Source organism: Nipponia nippon, unplaced genomic scaffold (genome assembly GCF_047370975.1).
Source record: "Nipponia nippon isolate SJK-2023a ecotype South Korea unplaced genomic scaffold, ASM4737097v1 scaffold_4, whole genome shotgun sequence".
NCBI classification, from domain to species: Eukaryota; Metazoa; Chordata; class Aves; order Pelecaniformes; family Threskiornithidae; genus Nipponia; species Nipponia nippon.
In genome coordinates this window covers 42,658,150-42,677,311 of record NW_028262358.1, presented here as the reverse complement: position 1 = coordinate 42,677,311, position 19,162 = coordinate 42,658,150, and the positions used below count along the sequence as shown (strand labels likewise).

Below are 19,162 nucleotides of genomic sequence, written 5' to 3'. Positions count from 1 at the left end.
ACATGCTAAAATTAATTAAACATCTCAGCAAAACAAAGAAATGTGAAAGCTTAAAAACATCACAAGCCAAACAACACTCAGAAGATATGGACATTCTGAAGAGCTAACAGTCTCTTCATTTCCCCCCCGCCCCGCCCCGGGAATTGGGCTTTATGTTCTGGTTATTATATATTACCCTAATAATTATCATTAAATGAGAAATATATTAGCCTTTCAAGCATTTGAAATTCAGAAAACTCTTTTTTTCTCTCTTGTAGTCTTGCTTCACTCAGCCCAGGATGTCCACAGATATCTACAATTTATTCCCCAAATATATGGCTCTTTTTATAGGCTTTGTAGTGATTAAGTTTTATGGATTTGTTTTTCTCTCATGTTTGCTAAATATTGATTCTTTTTGATAAAAAGTATTAGCTTAGTATCACTTTTCCACTGCAATAAGGTAATTTTCTTAATTTAGAAATGTTTATACATTCTATATAAAGTCTGCTTTTTCTGTCCTCAGTCTTTTCCAATGGACAGAAATACATCAATTTAAATAAAATTTTATGGCGTGTATTTTTTATATCTTCACCTGTTTCTTAATAAAGTTTAATAGGAAATATATTAATGTCAGCTTAGAAAGCAGTCATGAATTAGCTTCTTCCAGTCAGTGAGATCTGCTACAATGTCAGTCCTGAAAGTGTGCCACAAGAGGTGTAGGCTGGGTCAGATGACAAGAGATAAAATTGAAAGGACAAGCCTTAATCATGGGAATCCTTTCAGAATGTTATAAGGAACTAAACAGAAGCATTAGAGTGAAATATCACATTTAAGGCTAGGGTTCGTAGAATCATTTTTTTTCAACATTAAGATAAAACCATTTAAAATCATGTTGTCCACTTAGCCCACAAAAAATGTGGGAAGACTGGCTTGTGTTCTTGTATGCATGGAATAAAAACTGTTTCTAAAGAGCACGTCCTTCTGGAGAACATCTGGCATATTTTACAATAAACCTGTTCATTTCCTGTGCATTCTTGTTGCTTTGCATTACTGAGGTGGTTTACAGGCTGTTGCAAAACCCAGTTGTTTCTGTTTCTTCCAGTGTAATGAATCAAGACTTTTGATCTTTCTTTAGAAAAAGTTGATGGTCTGAGAACGGGCCTAGACTGCAAATAAAACTGAAGCTTTTCTTTGTAAATATGCTGTAGGAAGAAGTAGCAGATGGTTATGTAATGCCAGGGTTTGGTAAGAGTGTAGCGGGCTGGAAACTTGCATCACGTAATGTCTATACCAATATGCAATTATTAAATGGTGTCATGGTGATTTCTGATGTTTTTCAGGTCCTGATTTTCACTGATGAACTATTTTGCAGCAGATAATGAGATTGATTCATTATATGTACTTTCTCAACTCCCTGCTGTTTATTGGCATGAGTCCAGCACTCTGTTCAAATCTACCCCTTTATGAACAATTTGTGGTTCCTGTTCACTCCCCAAAAAAGCTCGATGTCTTGAAGTTCCCAAATGAATGCTCTAATGCCTGCTGCCCCCACACCGTCCCCTAGCTTTCCATCTTCTCTCCTGTATTCAATCCAGCTTTCACTGTATGCTTTCCTGGCTGCTATGTTTATTTGCAGGAAAGAGCTCAACTGAATGTGATTGAATTCAGTCTGGGCTCTAAACTTACACGCGGGGTTGTCAGTGTACTTCCATAGGTGAGGACAGAGATCTTATTTGGCAAATTGTTGGCACTGCGATTTTTATGCTAAGTAAATTTAATGTTAATTCTAATTGGAATGAAGATTGCAATATTAAACCCCTTCAATTTCTGTTATAGTCAGTCGATTTTAAAGAAAGTATGGAATAATATTTTAAATTAATAATCCCTTATTTTATTGACAGCGCTTTATGAGAAAATTTGTGAATTCATATATTCATATCTTAAGAAGTTGGTTGTGAGGAGGAAGCCTTGGAAAAAAAGAAAATCTTACAATGTAGAAGCACAGTGTGTTCACACAGGTTCATACTGTCTTCTAGTTATGAATCTAATTCAAAAGACTAGAGCTTGAAATCAGGCTGTCATTTCTTCCTATGGTAGCAGGACCTAATTTATTTTTCCCTGTATCATCATTTGTGTGCAATATCCTACTATAAGTAGCTTTTCAGTTTCCAGCTGTTATTACATTCAGGTTATTTGTGCTAGCTTTTGAATTGAATACAAGAATTGAATACAGCATTTAGAGAAATGATATGAAAAATTAATGAATTAATAATGAAATAGAAGCACACAATGACTCACTAATTGGCATCAGATGTATTAATAAATCAATTATTACCATGTATCAATGGACAAGATTTTAATAAGAATTTCAGCACTTAAGGAATCAGACATTTACAAGATAGTGAAATTAATATCTGTATCCAGAAACAGTTTAGTAGTCTGAATTGATGAATATATTATCTCTGGAAGCTTAATGTTATGAAAAGTAATAATAAGAATTTCACCTGAGTATTAATTTATCTTTTTTTTTTTTTTAAGTGCTTCAAAATGCATTCATAATTGTAGGGTGAAAATCTAGTTCCATGACATCTCCCTTTACTTAATACATGCTTTTTAAAGTCCTTTAATAAATCAGAGATTGTTTTCTGTTCATTTCAAAACCCAGTCTTTGTCATCTTTTACTATGAAGCTGTCTCCCCAAATTGTCAAGGCAGTTGTGTGTGGTGTAATCATCCTAATCTTTTCTGGTTGTAGTAGAATAGAACATTTTGAAGTTTTTGTCTCACAATTTGTAACACTACTCTGAGGAACTGAAGGAAGTGGCTCTACTGCTGATCAGGAGAAGCAGAGAAGGTTGAAGCTGGTTTACACAGATGATTTTTTGAACAGTGGTGAAAATTAAGCAGCTTCTTCTCTGGGCATGTGTGAGCGTATATAGAAGCAGAATACAGGGAGTTACTGTGCTGGTGAACCTGCCTGCACTGTTGAGGTTGTGAAAGGGAGATCAAAACAACAACTGCAGTATTATAGTAGTCTCAGTTTCAACTGCAACAATTGTGATGCATTCCCTCTCCTCCCAGAAGAATGATGAATAGTTTCTGTATCAATAACTTGATCACATGAGTCAGAACTAATGAGTCAAAGTGGTTTTGGTTACTCTCAATGGAGATTTTTGCCTGAAATGGAGCTAGTGGTGAAAGCCTCAGGAACTTGCAGTCAAGAAGGTCAAAGTCCCCTGAGAAGTTTTGAGCATAACTACATTAACATCCTTCCTACAGTTAACAAGATAGATACTGATCCTTTGTAACATGGTTTTTTTCCATACTTACCTTTGGATTTAACAACTAGCACAGACAGACAAGAGATATATCAGTCAGTTGAACCATATGCTTTTGGAGAGATTAAATGGATGATGTGCTGTCACAAAGCAGGGTGCATAGGCTGTTTGTCTTACAAACTGATGTCTGTGGGGAAGGAGTTGTTTCTTAGAGGAGCTAAATATTGGCGAACACCTCAAATTAGTTACAAACTATAGTCTTGGGATACTAAATTTCCTCTCCTGAAACGACTGCTGTCCATATAGGACACCAGCTGGACTGATGCATGGTCATGCCATTCTTCTGCTACTGCATGTCGACAGGCCCGTCACAAGCACACGGAAATGGATTTCTTTTCTCAGGAAATACCGAGCCCATTGTTGGGCAGTAACGGGCAGTGACAGGTTAAAGACCGTCTCTCTGAGACAGTCGGAAATAAATTGTAGGGAGGTGCTCATCTTTTCCAGGCTGGAAAAAAAAAAAGGAAAAGCTTTCCCCAAGGAAAAGCTTCTGGAGGTTAATGTCTGGTTCAGCTAGGGGTTTCAGTGTATTTGGTCTTGTTTTGTAAGCTTTTATGTTTCAATAATGAAGTGTACGGTCAATTATGATCCTCGTTCTTTCCTAGGCAGGTGAAATGAATACACCTGGCTTTCCTAGTGTAATAAGCTAGATTTTTGTGTGGATGGGATCTCTCCCTCCATCTTTTGCCTAAATATTTAACTAGAAGTTACACTTTTGCCAGTTTTTAATCATTTTATTAAAGAAGGATCTCAAATATTCTTTTAGGTCCTGTTCTGGACAATTGCCTAGTCTGCAATATTTTATGCAAATATTAACATGTTGGTTATTGTTCTTGTATACATTTTTTTTTTCTTCTTCAGGAAAAGTTGGACATAGGGACAAGAAAAGAGGTGGATGGAATGGGAGCACCTGAAATAAAATACGGGGATTCAATATGCTTCATACAACATGTAGATACAGGCTTATGGCTCACGTACCAGTCTGCGGATGCAAAGTCTGTAAGAATGGGTTCCGTGCAGCGGAAGGTAAGGCTGTAAATAGGAATGCATTTCATTTGGTCACAGTCTGGTGTGGCGGGGCGGGAGGGAGAATGAAGGGAACTACGGGAGACAGTTAATTTCTGGGTTTCAAATATTTGAAGCATGTCTTTGTTTCATTGTGAAAGCTTTCTTTTTAGTCACATATTGAAAAGTTACGTGATGTACTGAATTCTTAAACTGAAGGCCAAAGAAAGTGCATGTGTTAGCCTATAGACGTTAACCCAAAACCATTGATAAATCTGGATATACTTGATGTCAAACTAAAATATTAGTAGTAGCCCGTAGAATATGCTAAAATTCCTTTCTTCAATGTGTTGTAGTTTGGATTGAAGAGGCTTTTAGTTCAAAGTCTTTTCTTTCCACTTTTGGACTGGAATGTTCAAGTATTGAGCCCTGAGGTGTTTCTTCTTTTAAAGAATAACCATGGCCAAGCAGAATGCTAGCTCAGCATAATAAAGTAGGAAAAAGATTCTTTTACAACTTAACACGTCTTCCAGAAGCCACGTTTGTGTTCGTGTTTATTGTAAATGTATAACTTTGCAGGAAATTATTTGTCAGCAAGGAAAAAATGTTTTAGCCTTCTTAAAAAAAAAAAAAAAGTGATGTTTATCCACATTGTGATATTTTCTATGACTGTTTTACATGCCAGAACTACAAAGCTAGAGCAATACCTGGTATACTTGGAAGGTCATGCCTTATAATTTTATATATATATATTTATATATGAAATTTGTCTGTATTGTATATGTGTATATACACACACACACATATTCTATAAATATTTTATATAAAAATAATATGTACTTAGGAAACAGTGTTTATATACGTGTAAAATTTTAGTGATTATAATAGTAATAAAATTAATGATTGTAATAATCGTAATACTTAATTCTAAAATAATTAAAAATAAGATACATTATTGAATAATTTAGTAATGTAAGTAGTATAAATACTTTGTGTGTGTGTGCACGTATACATGTGTGTGTATGAAAAAACCATTTTTACCTAAAATAATTTAAAACATTTATGTAGATTGGATTGAATACATTCAGAGCTATGATAACTAAACATGAAAAACTGTAAGTTGTTGGTAGTTACTCAAGACATAGTCAGAAAAGAAGGCCAGTAACATCCTTGGAAATCAGGACTAGTAAAGAATACCAGTTTAGGCCTTGTCTGTACTTTAGGGACCCGCTGCTGTATAAGGGAACTATTTTTAAGGTTGTCAAAACCAAACAAGAAACAAAAACCCTTAGACTTTTGATTTTTTTAAATTATTTTTTCATAAAGTATAGTGTTTACAGAAGCTGTGGCTTTGAGATTATTATGGCACTGAACCTGCTGGCTCAGTACAAGTGTGTCCTTGGACACGAGGAAGTAAAACGTGGGATTATCTGTTTTTCATTAAATTCTTTTTTTTGTATGTGACTTCATAACTTCCTAGCTGGCCTTACTATGTGAGTTTTCATACCTCTTATTTGTGAATAATGTTTCATTTTGCAGTGACTGCTTTTTATTTTTGTATTGCAGGCAATAATGCACCATGAAGGTCACATGGATGATGGTTTAACATTGTCCAGATCTCAGAATGAAGAATCCCGTACAGCACGTGTCATCCGTAGTACAGTCTTCCTTTTCAACAGGTTTATAAGGTGTGCTTTTAGAATGATCTTTTCATCCCTTTTCTTTTTTTTTCCTCTTTTATTTTACTCAAAGTGGCCATTAACACAACAGTGCACAGCTTAGCTCTCAGAAAAAACAGATTAATACTTCTCAAAACAGACTTTATGCCAATTCTTTATGTTATCAGCAGAGCTGTACCTTGAGAGGTATTGGCCAGTTTCTTTTCTCTGTCTTCTAATATTACTTTGTTCAACCTTGATTTGAATGCATAAACATACTGAAAAGGCAAACAAACCATAAAAGAGAGATTCTTCTTTGCCAAAATTTGATGTAAGTCATGCAGTGCATCATTTAGGTCTCTCTTTTCTAAGTATGGTTTTTAAAAGTGCTCTTCCTTGGACAACCTGGAAGGACATAACTATATAACTACAAACTTGTACAAGACACAAATATGCTGAAGAAGTTAATAGTCTCAAGAAAAAGTTTTTCTTAGAAGTATGAAATTACACCTTCTTTCTACCCTCCTATTACACTTTCTTTATTTGTTCCCTTTTAATGCTACTTGTTTCTTTAATATTTTTGCAATATATAAAATGTTTTATTTTATAGTACTTTAGCCATTTAAAAATGCTGCCAGATCTACTCCAAATGTCCTCCTAAATAACACTGATAAAATGCTAATTCTCAAGTGTTTGTGACTTCAGTAATTGATGAAAGGCCCCTCTCGTCATGGCAGCTGGCATTAGAAAAATGATGGTATGCAGTAAGACTATATAGAATGATAAGAATTTCATAGGAACTCATTTGTCACAAGAGAAGACAATGTGGGAGATGGTGACCTGAAGCAACTAGTCCTAAATCAGTGCACAGCTGAAGACACAGACATGTCAATTTGTTGAAAAACATTTACCCGGGTACTTAATAACAGAGAAAAACGCCTGTCAGGAGAATTGCCTACTGTATGAAATTTAAAATACAAAAGAAATGCAAGCCCTAGGTCACTTTGTAAATAACACATTTTCTTCAAAGCTTCTAAGAATTCCATAAAAGATAAGGACAGAGAAAGGCAATTTAATGATAAGGTTTCAGAAATCAAGGTACTACTAAATTACAGTGGAGATTTTTGCAGAGTGCACAGGGAGTCCAAGGTAGTGTTTAACAATTTAGTTTTGTCAGGATGTTACTCCAACAAGAAAAAGCTGAATTGGAGAGGATAAAAATTATTCTCGTGTGTGCCCCAGTTCTTTCCCACGGAGTCAGTAGAAAAATTGCACTTCAGATAACGTGATCGCAATAAAAATTACGTTTTAAAGATAACTTTTGTAGCTATCTTTTTGAAACGTTGCCTTATTTATGCTAAGAGATTTTTATTCTTCAGCAGTAAATAGTCCTACTAAATTCATAGTGTTTCCTAAATTTAGAAGTTTTGCAGGCCTAATTCACCATTTGAGATGAAAGTAGAGTGACATGCCAGTTGAAAAACAAGCAAACAAACAGACAAAAAAAACCCCCAACCAACCAACCAACGAACAACCATCTCCCCCCCACCACCACCTTATCAGTGTTGTCTTAATCCAGCAAAAAGCAGAGTATAAAATGGGGCTTCTGCTCCATATCATGGCCTGGAGGGGAAATCCTGGGAGCAAGCAGGGTGCTGTGTAGCTCGGGAGAGAGGACTGGCGAGGATGGTCATGGATTGGGTTGCCGGGGACCTTTGGTGCCTCTAATGAAAGAAAAGAGGGAGATGCGCACAGGGCTGGGAGGGTGCCTGTGTGGACATGGCGGGCTCCTCTGCCAGCTGAAGCTCAGTGGTCTTCAAGTCAGCATAAATGGAGCACTGGTGAAAACAAAAAGGACGTTTTTGCTATGTAGCTGGGTTTTACTCAAAAATGTGCTAGCAAAAAACCCCTCTTTACAATGGCAGAATTGGGAGTGAGTCAAAAGAGAAATCATGAGTGTCAAATAAACCCCCTCTTCCCCTGCTGTGTGCCACCAGGGTGGGCCCTTCCCTTCAGGGCTGCTTCTCTCCCAGTGCCTCAGGGCCCTGGCTGGCTCCTGCAGAGTTTCAGGATCCTCTGGATCTTTCCCTCCTCCCTGAGGGCTATGTTTGCAGGCCCTCAGCACCCCTGGTTTCTCTGCCCCTCATGGCCCCTCTTGCTCCTTCCAGAAGGTTCTGGTGGGCCTCCTGCAGGCCCTGGCTGGGGCAGCCCCCCTGCCCAGCACCTGCCCACCACCGCCTTCCTGAGGGGAGCCAGGGAGGTGCAAGGGAAAGCACTCGCCTTCCACTTGCTGTGTGGCGCTGGTGAGGTCTCAGCTGCAACAGCCGTATTTCAAGAAGGATGAGGTTTAAATGGAGGAGAAAGGTGTATCAGGGGGTCGGAGAGCACAGCACTGAGGAAAAATTGGATTGTGGGGTTGTTTGGGGATTGAGCTAAGCAAGGGGCAGGTGCAACATGGATGAGAACAGCCTGCCCCCCACTTCTAGGTGACAATGGTCACAGACTACAGCAAGGCCACGCTTGAATTGAAACAAAAAGGCTAATGAAGTGCTGAGGCAGAGCGTGTGGAAGAGCTGCATCTTCCAGCACCGAAGATGGCTTAAGAATGGGCTAGAGACATGCTTGAGAGCCTGTATGGACTAGCTGGGCCCTCTTCAGCACCATAGGATTGATCATTTGGCTTCTGTCCATTCCAGCCTCGTGATGCTTTGAACAGGTTTACAATATCATGTCTTTATCTTTCAGTCTGTCTCTGATACTGCTAAATGTGGAGGTAGAATATTAAAATGTGTTTTCTGAATTTCAAAAGTATTTAAGGGAAACAACATTTTTGATGCTTCTGTTTGGGAAGGGAGGGGTTGATCATTAAGTGGAGAGCGGGGCAGACATAAATCATTGTTGAGAAGTTAACGTACCTGTTAGAAAATGAATTGAGATTTGACATCTAAACAAACATAGCTTTTAAACCAATAAATTGTTTAAATGATAAAATAAATTCGTTCCTAATACTCAGGAGACTTTGCATCTTATTGTAGGGGCCTTGATGCTCTCAGCAAGAAAGTGAAGTCTTCCACCGTCGATTTGCCTATTGAGTCAGTCAGTCTGAGCCTTCAGGACTTGATTGGCTACTTTCACCCCCCCGATGAACATTTGGAGCATGAAGACAAACAAAACAGGCTCCGAGCGCTGAAGAATCGCCAGAACCTCTTCCAGGAAGAGGTACGTCTCTCAGTTTTACTCCTGATTTTCCACCATGTTTGCAAGTATTCTCTCACAGTGTCTGTAGCGTTTGATGTCTAATCTGGAGTATGTTTGCAGTGGTTTTTTTTTTTTGTCCTGTAAGATTCAAACTATTTGCTACATTTGTAATCGCTTTAGATCTGTTGATTTCTCGTACATTTAAAGAAATACATTTAAGGCCTTACTTCCTTTTTTTTATTTAAAAAAGATTAGATATTAGTATGACCTTGTGCCCTGAATTCTGACCATAATTTACTCCTTATGTGTGAATTAGTTTCTTCTGTTATAGCTTAATCTCTTGATGCAGAAGGATATTTTGGTTTAATAAGTGTGCTTTAAGTATTTTGTTTAATATTGTCATTTTCCTGGTAGTGATAGGTGCCTATAATTAGTCAGATGCCTAAATGCCTTCTAGAATAGAAACTTGCCTAAAATTAAGTCTGGAATACTGTTTATTTTTTGTTTTATTTTGACCATCCTAAATGGTAAATTTTTATTATCACAGTCAAAGAAGACTTTTCTATAGGGATTGCTTGTTTGACTCCACTTGTCAGACTCCATGTGTATATTCTTGTGTTTTGCATATCCTGCCTTTCATGTTTTGTTTTTCTTAGATTTCTGAAAACCTTATGTGTTTGCACCTAAACAATATTTTTTTTTTCTGTAACAATCTGAGCCTTTTCATTTTTTAGGGTATGATCAACCTTGTTCTTGAATGTATTGATCGCTTGAATGTATACAGCAGTGCAGCTCATTTTGCAGATGTAGCTGGGAAGGAAGCTGGAGAAGCATGGAAATCTATTCTGAATTCTTTGTATGAATTACTAGGTAAGACATATTATGGGTTACTTGGATTGTTTTAGCTCAAAATAATACTCAGATTAAAAAAACATGTACCTGTTTTAGTGTAGAAGACTTTCCACTGTGTAGAAATTTAGGATACAAATTAAACAAGATTTTTGCATTTCCAGGTCCTTGCATGTGGTTAAGAATAAAATAGACTGAAAATATTGAAATAATGTGATTTTTCTAATAATAGTTATTATGATAAATACCATGTTTCTGACTTCAATTAAATGAATGAATGCTTTTTCATATCATCGTATTGCTGGTATATCTTGTATACTGTCCAAAAATGTGTGAAAAAAGTATATGTGAATATGTCATTGCTGTGTTAAGGAGCCGTGACATTGTGGTCAGTTTTGTAGAAGTCTATGATTTTTCACGTCTGGCTGCAGAACTGCAACGTAAATCTAAAGCTTCTATAGCCAAGACCTCTCTTATTAGTCAGTAATGACCAGTGACTCCAGCATTATACGAGGATACAGTGTGCCATGGAAAGGTACAGTGTTTTCGATGCAGTATATCATGAAGCTCTTGTCCACCTGCAGTCACTGAAAATCTCATAGTATCTGCTGTAAGTACTTAAGTGTTGGTGTCTGTTTAGGTAGTAGTATTAGTCGCCTGATTTGTTTGCTCACCAATTTGAATTGCATTTGTTATTTATGTTGTATTGTGACTCATTGTATAGGGTTATTAATCCACTACTATAACTGCCTGCATATTCACTCCTGCCGAGTTGTTAATTGTCTACAAAAGGAAACTTTACTGCCTAAGAGACCAATTCCTTGCTCCTCTGTCATCAGGTTTTCTCAGTGCCGTAAGTCAGCCTAAACAATAACATTAATATTAGACCTTAAGTGGCTGAGGACAGTAATGTGTCCCTGTCATTAAGCAGTCCTTTGTGCAGGCTGCATACGTGTGCCTATGCTGCTTTTTTTCTGTCACACACCAGCTCTAATGTGAGGGCCTGCTTGACTTTGAACTTTGCGCATGTTTTGGCAAAAGCTTGAGTTTGCCATAATCCTCATGCAGGATTATCATCTTACTTTCCAGTAAAACATAAAACACTTTATGTATCATTTATACTCATAAAATCTCACTCCTGAGGAATCTGGTATTGAAAAGGCATACAAGTAATGTTGTTATACATCAGTTCCATTAAAAACTCCACAACTGAATACTGAGTTTGTAAAATGAAGTGAGTCAAGTGGTTAGGAAGTGCCCAGTTGAACATAGTGTGTATAGTATGGCTGTTTTGTGGGTAGGTATTGTGAAACATGATCACATACTAGTTTTTCTATAGGACCCGTTCCTTATGTAGTGCTCATTTATTACTGGTATTTGTAATAATTAATTTTCTCTTTGCTGCTCAGTGTGTGGCATTGAACCTTATTTATTGTGAGCCTTTTAATTCATGTTTGGAAAACAGAGCTATTGTCTTGGAGTTCTTTTGTGCCATTTATGATTAGTGATCTGAATAATTAGAAATATTTATAAGTGTTCAGTTGGAAACTTCTGTAATAAGGCAAACAGAAGGTATTATCTCCCGTTCACTCGGAGAAACTGATACAGAGAGAAATTTAGGTAAAAAGGCTCTACTAATGCTAGTTCCCAAATTAAGAGCTGTGGGATCTGACCTTTTCAGAATATTCAGCAGTATTTCATGTGTGTAAGGCATACTGAAAACTTGCATTCCTCCGAATTCAGAGGCACAGAAAATGAAATTTTAATGGCATGCCTCACTTCACGTAAACTCTCCTTAGTACCCAACAGCAAAGTGAGGCAATTGAGACAGGAGTTCTGTATATAGTACTGTTACAAAGCTTTTCCATAGTCAAAGTAGGTCCATCATCTTGTGCTCTTGAAGAGGAAAATAATCGGGGGGGATGGGGGGGGAGGGGTGGATAACAAGCATATGGTGCGCAGCCCTTGATAAAACCAATGAGATGCTTCTGTCTGGCTCACTACCTTTTTTTTGTCAGAGGAAATAGAAGCTGACACAGTAAATATCATAGAGAAAACCAGAAACCCTCTCCTTTGTTCCGAGGAATCATGGAAAGAGCTAGCTGAACACTGGCTGCTGTCACCATTCTTGCCACAGGCTGTTAGAGTACAAGGTGGTTGCTGTGGCTGTGGTTCTGGTTGAGGAGCTGCTGAGATCTACCACCTCTATGTAGTTGAAGATTGTAGCATGATGCATATGCACAGGTTGGAAGGGTGACCAAAAGTGGCATTTCCTAATATTGGATTGCTACATTTTTATGAACGTTATAGGGTAATTTTAATGCATTTGATTTCCATGGTTTTTATACCTGTAATCTAAATACACCTTCTATACCCTCTCTCCAGTTCTGTAACTTGCAGCATAGCGACAAGTGAGTCGGACAGCATGTGGGTCAAAAGCAGGACTGGAACTTCAGATACGTCAGACTGCTTTGGTTTCAGCTAAGAGTAATTTGTAACAATGGTACACTGTTGTCCTTTGTATTGTAATTCTATATGAAGAGCTGCTTCAGAGGCAGATGGGAATTTTTGCTGGTGGAGTTATGATGAAGAAATTTTGTGACTTGGGAAAGTGAATTATATTGTAGGTTCTTGAGTGGAGTGTCCAGATCCTTTCCCTCTTTTTTTGCTCCTATCTTATGTTTTTCAAACTGGTATAGGCCTTTCTCATGTTTGTTTGCATGTTACAGCTCCATTCTTCACTTATCTTTGCCAATGTCTGTCTTCCTTCAGAACACTATGGGCTGTTATAGAAAATGAAGAAAATATTTCTTGCTGTTTTAAGTATATTTCAAAAAACAACCCATATAGCTTTGGCTATTCACACTTGCTAGCAACCAGATTGTTTGGTCTGAATTTTTTGAAGGTAGCTCAACCATTGGCAGGCAGAAAGGGTAGCAAATTTTATCTTTAACAATTAAAATTTGGAAAAGATGCATGAAACTAAACTAAGCTTTGACAGTGAAAATGATACTAAATCTTAGTGTGAGCTTCTCATCACACCAGTATTACTGTTATGTTTTCCCTCCCTCTGCTTCACTCTTTACTCACCCTAATGCGTGAATGAATCCTTGAAAATGTGATATTATGTAATGTGATTTTTAGGGATGTCTGCTTTTCCAACCCTGAGATAAAAAAATCATCTAGAAGGAACACCGGTAAAATTTTTACATCTTAATCTATCTTTCAGCTCATATATGCCCACTAAGTAAAATGAATCTACTTCAGGCTTTTTTTTAAAGGTGATTATTTCATGTATACTAATGGTAGTTGAGTTATTAAGAATCAATTAAAGAAGTTATGTCAGGAACTATAAACATTTAAAAGTATCTAGACTAGGTCCAGAGAGTTACTGTCTCAATGAAATCAACTGATGACCTTTTAGAGAATTGATGATGGAGTATAAAAGTCTGTGGTTGGGTAATTCATAGATGTAGGGGAGTGTTGAAGGTTTTTTTAACAGTTTAGTTTGTTTTATCTCTTGTTACATTAAGCACAGCTCAGATAGACTGGAGAAAGTAGTGGCTTCGTTGCTGAATCATTTCAGTAGAAGTCTGAAATTTCCAACTGACAAGGCCAGAAAATACCTTCTGAAAGAGCCTACTTGTCCTGTACCAAGTATTGTTTCCATGGACTTGTAGTGAGAACAGTGCGCAAGCTTTTTTTGAATTCCCAGTGTACGTGCCCCTCCACCCCCTTACATTACTTCCCTAACTGCATTATCTTCTCGCGCCTAATGCATAAGAAGCCAGGCTTTGATCTGGCTATAATGAATTTGTACGTTGCTCTGTGAATAATGCTGGAGCTGTACAGTAATTGCATGGATGACAAATGGATGTTGCTTGCTCAGTCTTGCTTCAGCAAATAGTACTTTGGTTTTGAGTCTGCACATAAATAAAAGTAAACTGTGATGCCACAATTCATGGCTTTTGTCATATCATTGACTCTATTATGTATTTCACTGTGATGAGAATGGAGGCATTTACAGACTTTGAGTTGAGACTGGATACTATCCCATATAAAAATTGTGGAATCAGAATGGTTTGGGTCGCAAGGGACTTTTAAAGATCATCTAGTCCAGCCACCCTCATCATAAAAAAAATTCCTTCCTTATATCTGATCTCTTTCAATTTAAAATGATTGCCATAGATCTACTAAGGCATCTGTCCTTCCTCTATTACAAATACATACAATCACTCTGAACTTGTATTTGATCCTTTTGTATCAGCAAAGATGTGCAGGAGTGTATGTAATGATGTGACTTTAATAGCTGACTGACCACATCGTGGTGGGTTTTTTTTGTTTTTTTTTTTTTTTATTTCTTTAAAACTGGATGCTAGTCTTGTTCAGAGTAGTGGGCAATAAAAGAAGCAACTGTTGAATATTATTTTTTGTTTTCGATGTTAAGTGGCTGTGTGTATCATTTAATGCACAGCTTTAACCACTGAATACTAACCTTTCACAAACTTCTCCTTAGCTGCATTTATGAATCCATCTGTTTTATTACTGTTAATGAAGTTATATTTATTGATGTCATGTTAAGCAGTGAACTATTACTGCCTTCATTTTATGTTCGTACCTGAAACACAGTGAGATTATGTGGCTTGCCTATAATGAATTAAAAAAATCACTTACAGAAATAGGTGCTCCTTAGTTCTAATTCATGTCTTTTAACAAGACGGTCCTTCTCTTACAATTCCCAAGTATTTTGAAATAACTATGGTCATGATTAATTAACTGTGTAAGAATTCAGGGTATAGATTTGATATTATATAATACAGCAACAGAAATTTTTTTGTTTGTTTTGCTTGTTAGGGGTTGGGTTTTGGTTTGGTTTTTTTGTTGGGTGGTTTGGTTTTTTTTTTTTTTTTGGTTTGTTGGTTTGGAGTTTTTTGGGTTTGGTTTGGTTTTGGCTATGAAGCAATTGGATTTTGGTCTCTTTCCTCATGATACAAAACTGTCAGTGCAGTGACTTCTTTGCAGCTAACTTCAAGATTGCTTTTCCCCTCTGCAGATACAGTTTCATATCATATTTATCTCACATGTCTGTAAGTTTAACCTTTTATAAATGAAACAGCATGAAAACATAGTTGCAATATAATAGAAGGAATTTCTCCAGCAATGAAACATAGGTTTTAAGGGGCCATTGCTTCTTAGCAGGACCAACAGTCTCTGTTGCTGAAAATAACCATAGAAATTTCAGGTTGAAATATTTGTTGGCAGAATTGGAAAACAATCTTAAGAATAGCAGTTTGCACTGTTCCACACACCAAACAGGAATGTAAGTGCCTCACTCTTTTTTGGAGTGGAACAGATGCTTCTCTGAGAGCTCATGTGTATGCACATACATGCAAATGCACGTACTCCAGGACAGGGCAGGCTTGTGGGTGCCTACAGTGTTCAGTGAGATTTCCAGTCAGTTATACCCGCCAAGTCAGTGCACGCATTCAGTCTACTTCAATCTTCAGCGTAAAGCATGAGGCTGAAACAGTTTCAAAACAGTTACTTCCTCCCTATAGCCCTGTCACAAGTATGACAAACAGTTCCTGGACATCTATCTTGTTTTAGTTTCTATTATTCTTGAACAAAGGTATTGGATCAATAGAAAATAATTTACATTCATCACCTATGTTGTTGGCTTTACGTTCTGCTCTTCCAAAGTTTCCTGTCATTACAAGAACACTGTTTTACAGAAATTTGTTTCTACAGTAGCAGCTGACTTTTGTGGTGTCAATACTGGCTACTTCATGTGGAGCATTTTGCAGGGATTATTGAAGTGATTGTAAAGCCCAAATAATTCCAATACCTTAGAGGTCAATTTGATGCCAAGGGTATTTCTTATGCTTAAATCTAACCATCGTTCATGTTATTTAAATTTAAATCAAGAACATCAATAATTAAAGATTAAGAATCTATCTTAATGGATCCTTCCTGGAAAGACAAGACAGGGATTCTTTTAATTTAAACGGACTTATAATTGTGACTGTTTTTTTTCCTCTCTCTTTTTCCAACAGCGGCTCTGATTCGAGGGAATCGTAAAAACTGTGCTCAATTTTCTGGATCTCTTGATTGGTTGATCAGCAGATTAGAAAGACTGGAAGCTTCTTCTGGTATGTTTTTTAGTATTTTAACTTCCTTATTTGACCAGTTTTTCATTCTTTAAAAATGGCAATATACTTGTTCAGCCTAATAATCATGAAGTTCTTCCTATGAGAGAGTAAATTATATTAATAAAGTGAGATTTATATTTGTAACATTTTTACATATTGATTTCAGTTGTAGTTCTACCTTAAGTTCTGGCAGTCTTTCCTTTTCCTTAGCCAATTGGTTGTAATGTTACCTTTTAATTCAGGCAAACAAACCATTTGGCGAAGCAGTTGTTCCACAGTTTCGGTTGTATTAAGTTGCTTTCTCTCTAATTCTAGTTCTTTCTCTTGCCTTCTCTTTGGAAGTCCGCATGTTTTTCAGGTTTTGCATCAAACTAAATATAATTATAAACCATATGAATGGCTATAATTTGTTTGTTCTTGAAGGAGTATAGTGGTAATATAGGGAAGTTCATGTATTCTACTTGAGTACGTGTAATAGATGGGTCTTCAGAAAATACCTATATGTTTGCACGTAACGGTGTTACCTCCTTAATACATAGACATTTCCTTCTTAATCACCTCTCTCTCTCCTAAGGTCTGAACTTCTGTTTGAAGTTAACAAGAAGGAGCATGCCTAAAACACATTTATGATTTAAGAATCTGGGAATTCTGTCTCACTTTAGACACAAATTCTTTAAGCTAGCTTATTTATTTTCTTTGTCATTACTTAATGTCTTATCTTCCTCCTGAACCACTATGTTAACACCTTAGTGTCCATGAGATGCAATTAGTCTCTGTGTTGCTCAAAGTAAAAGTAAATTATGTTATGCTGAGCTGTACTGTACGTCTCACTGAAATGGTGATCCTGAATTGTTTCCTTGGAAGCAATCTGTTCTCCGTAAACCTACTCTACCAACCAAATACATTGTATTTTTAAGTTTCCAGTAGACTTTAAAAAGAATATTGCAACTGAACTTGATCAAAAAACCTCTTTGGACTATATTGGAAAAACATATTTTTTGAGCAGAATTAAGAAACAAGTAGTGTGAACACTGCACATTAGGTGAATGTAAATAATATCTTAAGAATTTCTCTTGGTGATATATGATTCTATTGGCATTGACAGCTTGCTACTGTGTGCCTCTTTACTGTCTTAAATGTAGTTATTAATATGATTGTAGTCTATAATAGGACCTTAAAGGTGGTTATCTGATTACCACATTTGGAATATGCTTATTTAAAAGAATAGTCTTCAGTACTTATTAGAATAATTATTTTGTGTTTGTTTGTTTAACAATACCACCCTATTTTCTTTAAAAGCGTGTGTTTGAAACATGCCACTGTAGTTTGATTTTGTAACCAGATGGTAGACAAATATCATTGCATTAAAGAACCTCTGCTAAGTGTATCTTGAGGTTACTGAAGAGATACCAGGACTGTATTTCTGCAATTAATAGTGTTGATTTCATGGGTGATACTTGAGTCTCTTGCCCCATTTTACTGATATAAATACAAACTTTTTCTTTTTTTCTTAAATGAAGATTTAATTAGTGTCTTTTTCAACATAAAAATACGCCAGAATTATGTCATCTAGGCATCTGAACAGTAGACAGTAATCAAATTTGGACCCAGCAGCTAAGAAATTATATTCAAATAGAGTGATTAGTTCTGAACTCTTAAGACTGATTTTTGACTCTTTTCAAGCATGCTTTTCATGATGGTTGATTACATAAAGATCAAAACCCAAAGTAATACTGTTGGTAAGAAATGTCACTGCAGCCTGATCCCTGCCCCGCCCCCACCCCCCGTCTTGTTTTTCAAGATTAGTAAAAGTATTTATTGGAATAAAAAAAAAACAAAAACAAAAAAACAAACAAAAAACCCCAACATGCATAGTGTAAGGCCAGTTTCTAAATTTTATTCTTACCAATGTAATACTTCTTGGAGTTCCACAGGTTACAGCAGTAACTGAAAACATGGTGATATCTTTTAGTATCTGATTTGCCAATTAAGTGAATCATAGGACATGAGAATAAAGAAATCATGAAAAAGGTGAAATAAGAAAAATGTTAACAGCTCCTTACAGAAAGCTTTATTTCTCATATGCACTAGACAGAAAAGTTAAACAAGAAGCAGGAGCTCAAAGTCTAAATTAAGCTCTTATATCTGATAAGGAATTTGCCTTGCAAATTATTCCTCCCTGTAACTAAAAGTGAAGAGGGAATTATAGAAAAATAAATAATACAAATTGGAGAAGTTGTACATGTAATGCTCAGTAATGTTAACATATGAAATAATGTACACAGTAAAAGCAATTTTGGTTTGAGACATTTCAACTTCTTATATAGGTCATTAACATAATCTAGCAATTTTTTTTTGCCATTATACAAATCTTAAGTTGCACTACTAGAAGAAACCACTAAATATTTGTAAGAAATGTATTTGGAATACACCTTCTAGTATAGAAGTTGAGAAAATTCTATGTTTTAAGTCAATAATGAGTAAAAAATAGTCCTCTGGAGAGAATTGTAAGCAACCAAGAAGCTAAAGACAATTTTGTAATGCTTGTGCTGCCACAGGCAATCTCAGTTTCAATAGTTTCATTTGCTTAATGAATGTTAATGTTAATATACTTCTAATTTATTTTTTCTTTGTAATTTGAATATAAGAGCATTGCAGTATATTTTTTTGATGTCCTGTATAATTTGTATTAATCTTCAATGCTCAGAATTGTAGTCCAACCAATTTAATAGAACTTCTTGTATTAAATGTAATAATAGTTTTACTGTAATTCCAGATAGAGACTTGTCTTAACCTGTCTTTTTTTTATTGCCTGATTCTAGCTACTGTAACTGATATTCCTTGTCAGATATTCTTTGATCTTCTGTTTCTTGTTCATGTTTATCTTTTCACAGTAAGTGTAGGTATCAAGGTGGATTTCAGGAGCTAATTATTAGTAGCACACAGAAGGTATTTTGAATCCACTGCAGGAAGAGCAACAGATTTGA

At 36.3% G+C, this 19,162-nt stretch overlaps 1 protein-coding gene across 8 annotated transcripts in view; it reads left to right on the top strand.

Annotated features, from left to right (window-relative positions):
• RYR2 (ryanodine receptor 2) overlaps positions 1-19,162 on the top strand; it is a 434,903-nt gene that overhangs the window by 204,962 nt on the left and 210,779 nt on the right. For all 8 annotated transcript variants that reach the window (XM_087777049.1, XM_087777051.1, XM_087777048.1 and 5 more), the window contains 5 exons: positions 4,178-4,342; positions 5,888-6,009; positions 9,015-9,198; positions 9,912-10,047; positions 16,080-16,175. In XM_087777049.1, coding sequence (XP_087633175.1) covers positions 4,178-4,342; positions 5,888-6,009; positions 9,015-9,198; positions 9,912-10,047; positions 16,080-16,175 — 703 coding nt within the window. The remainder of the gene's footprint in view (positions 1-4,177; positions 4,343-5,887; positions 6,010-9,014; positions 9,199-9,911; positions 10,048-16,079; positions 16,176-19,162) is intronic.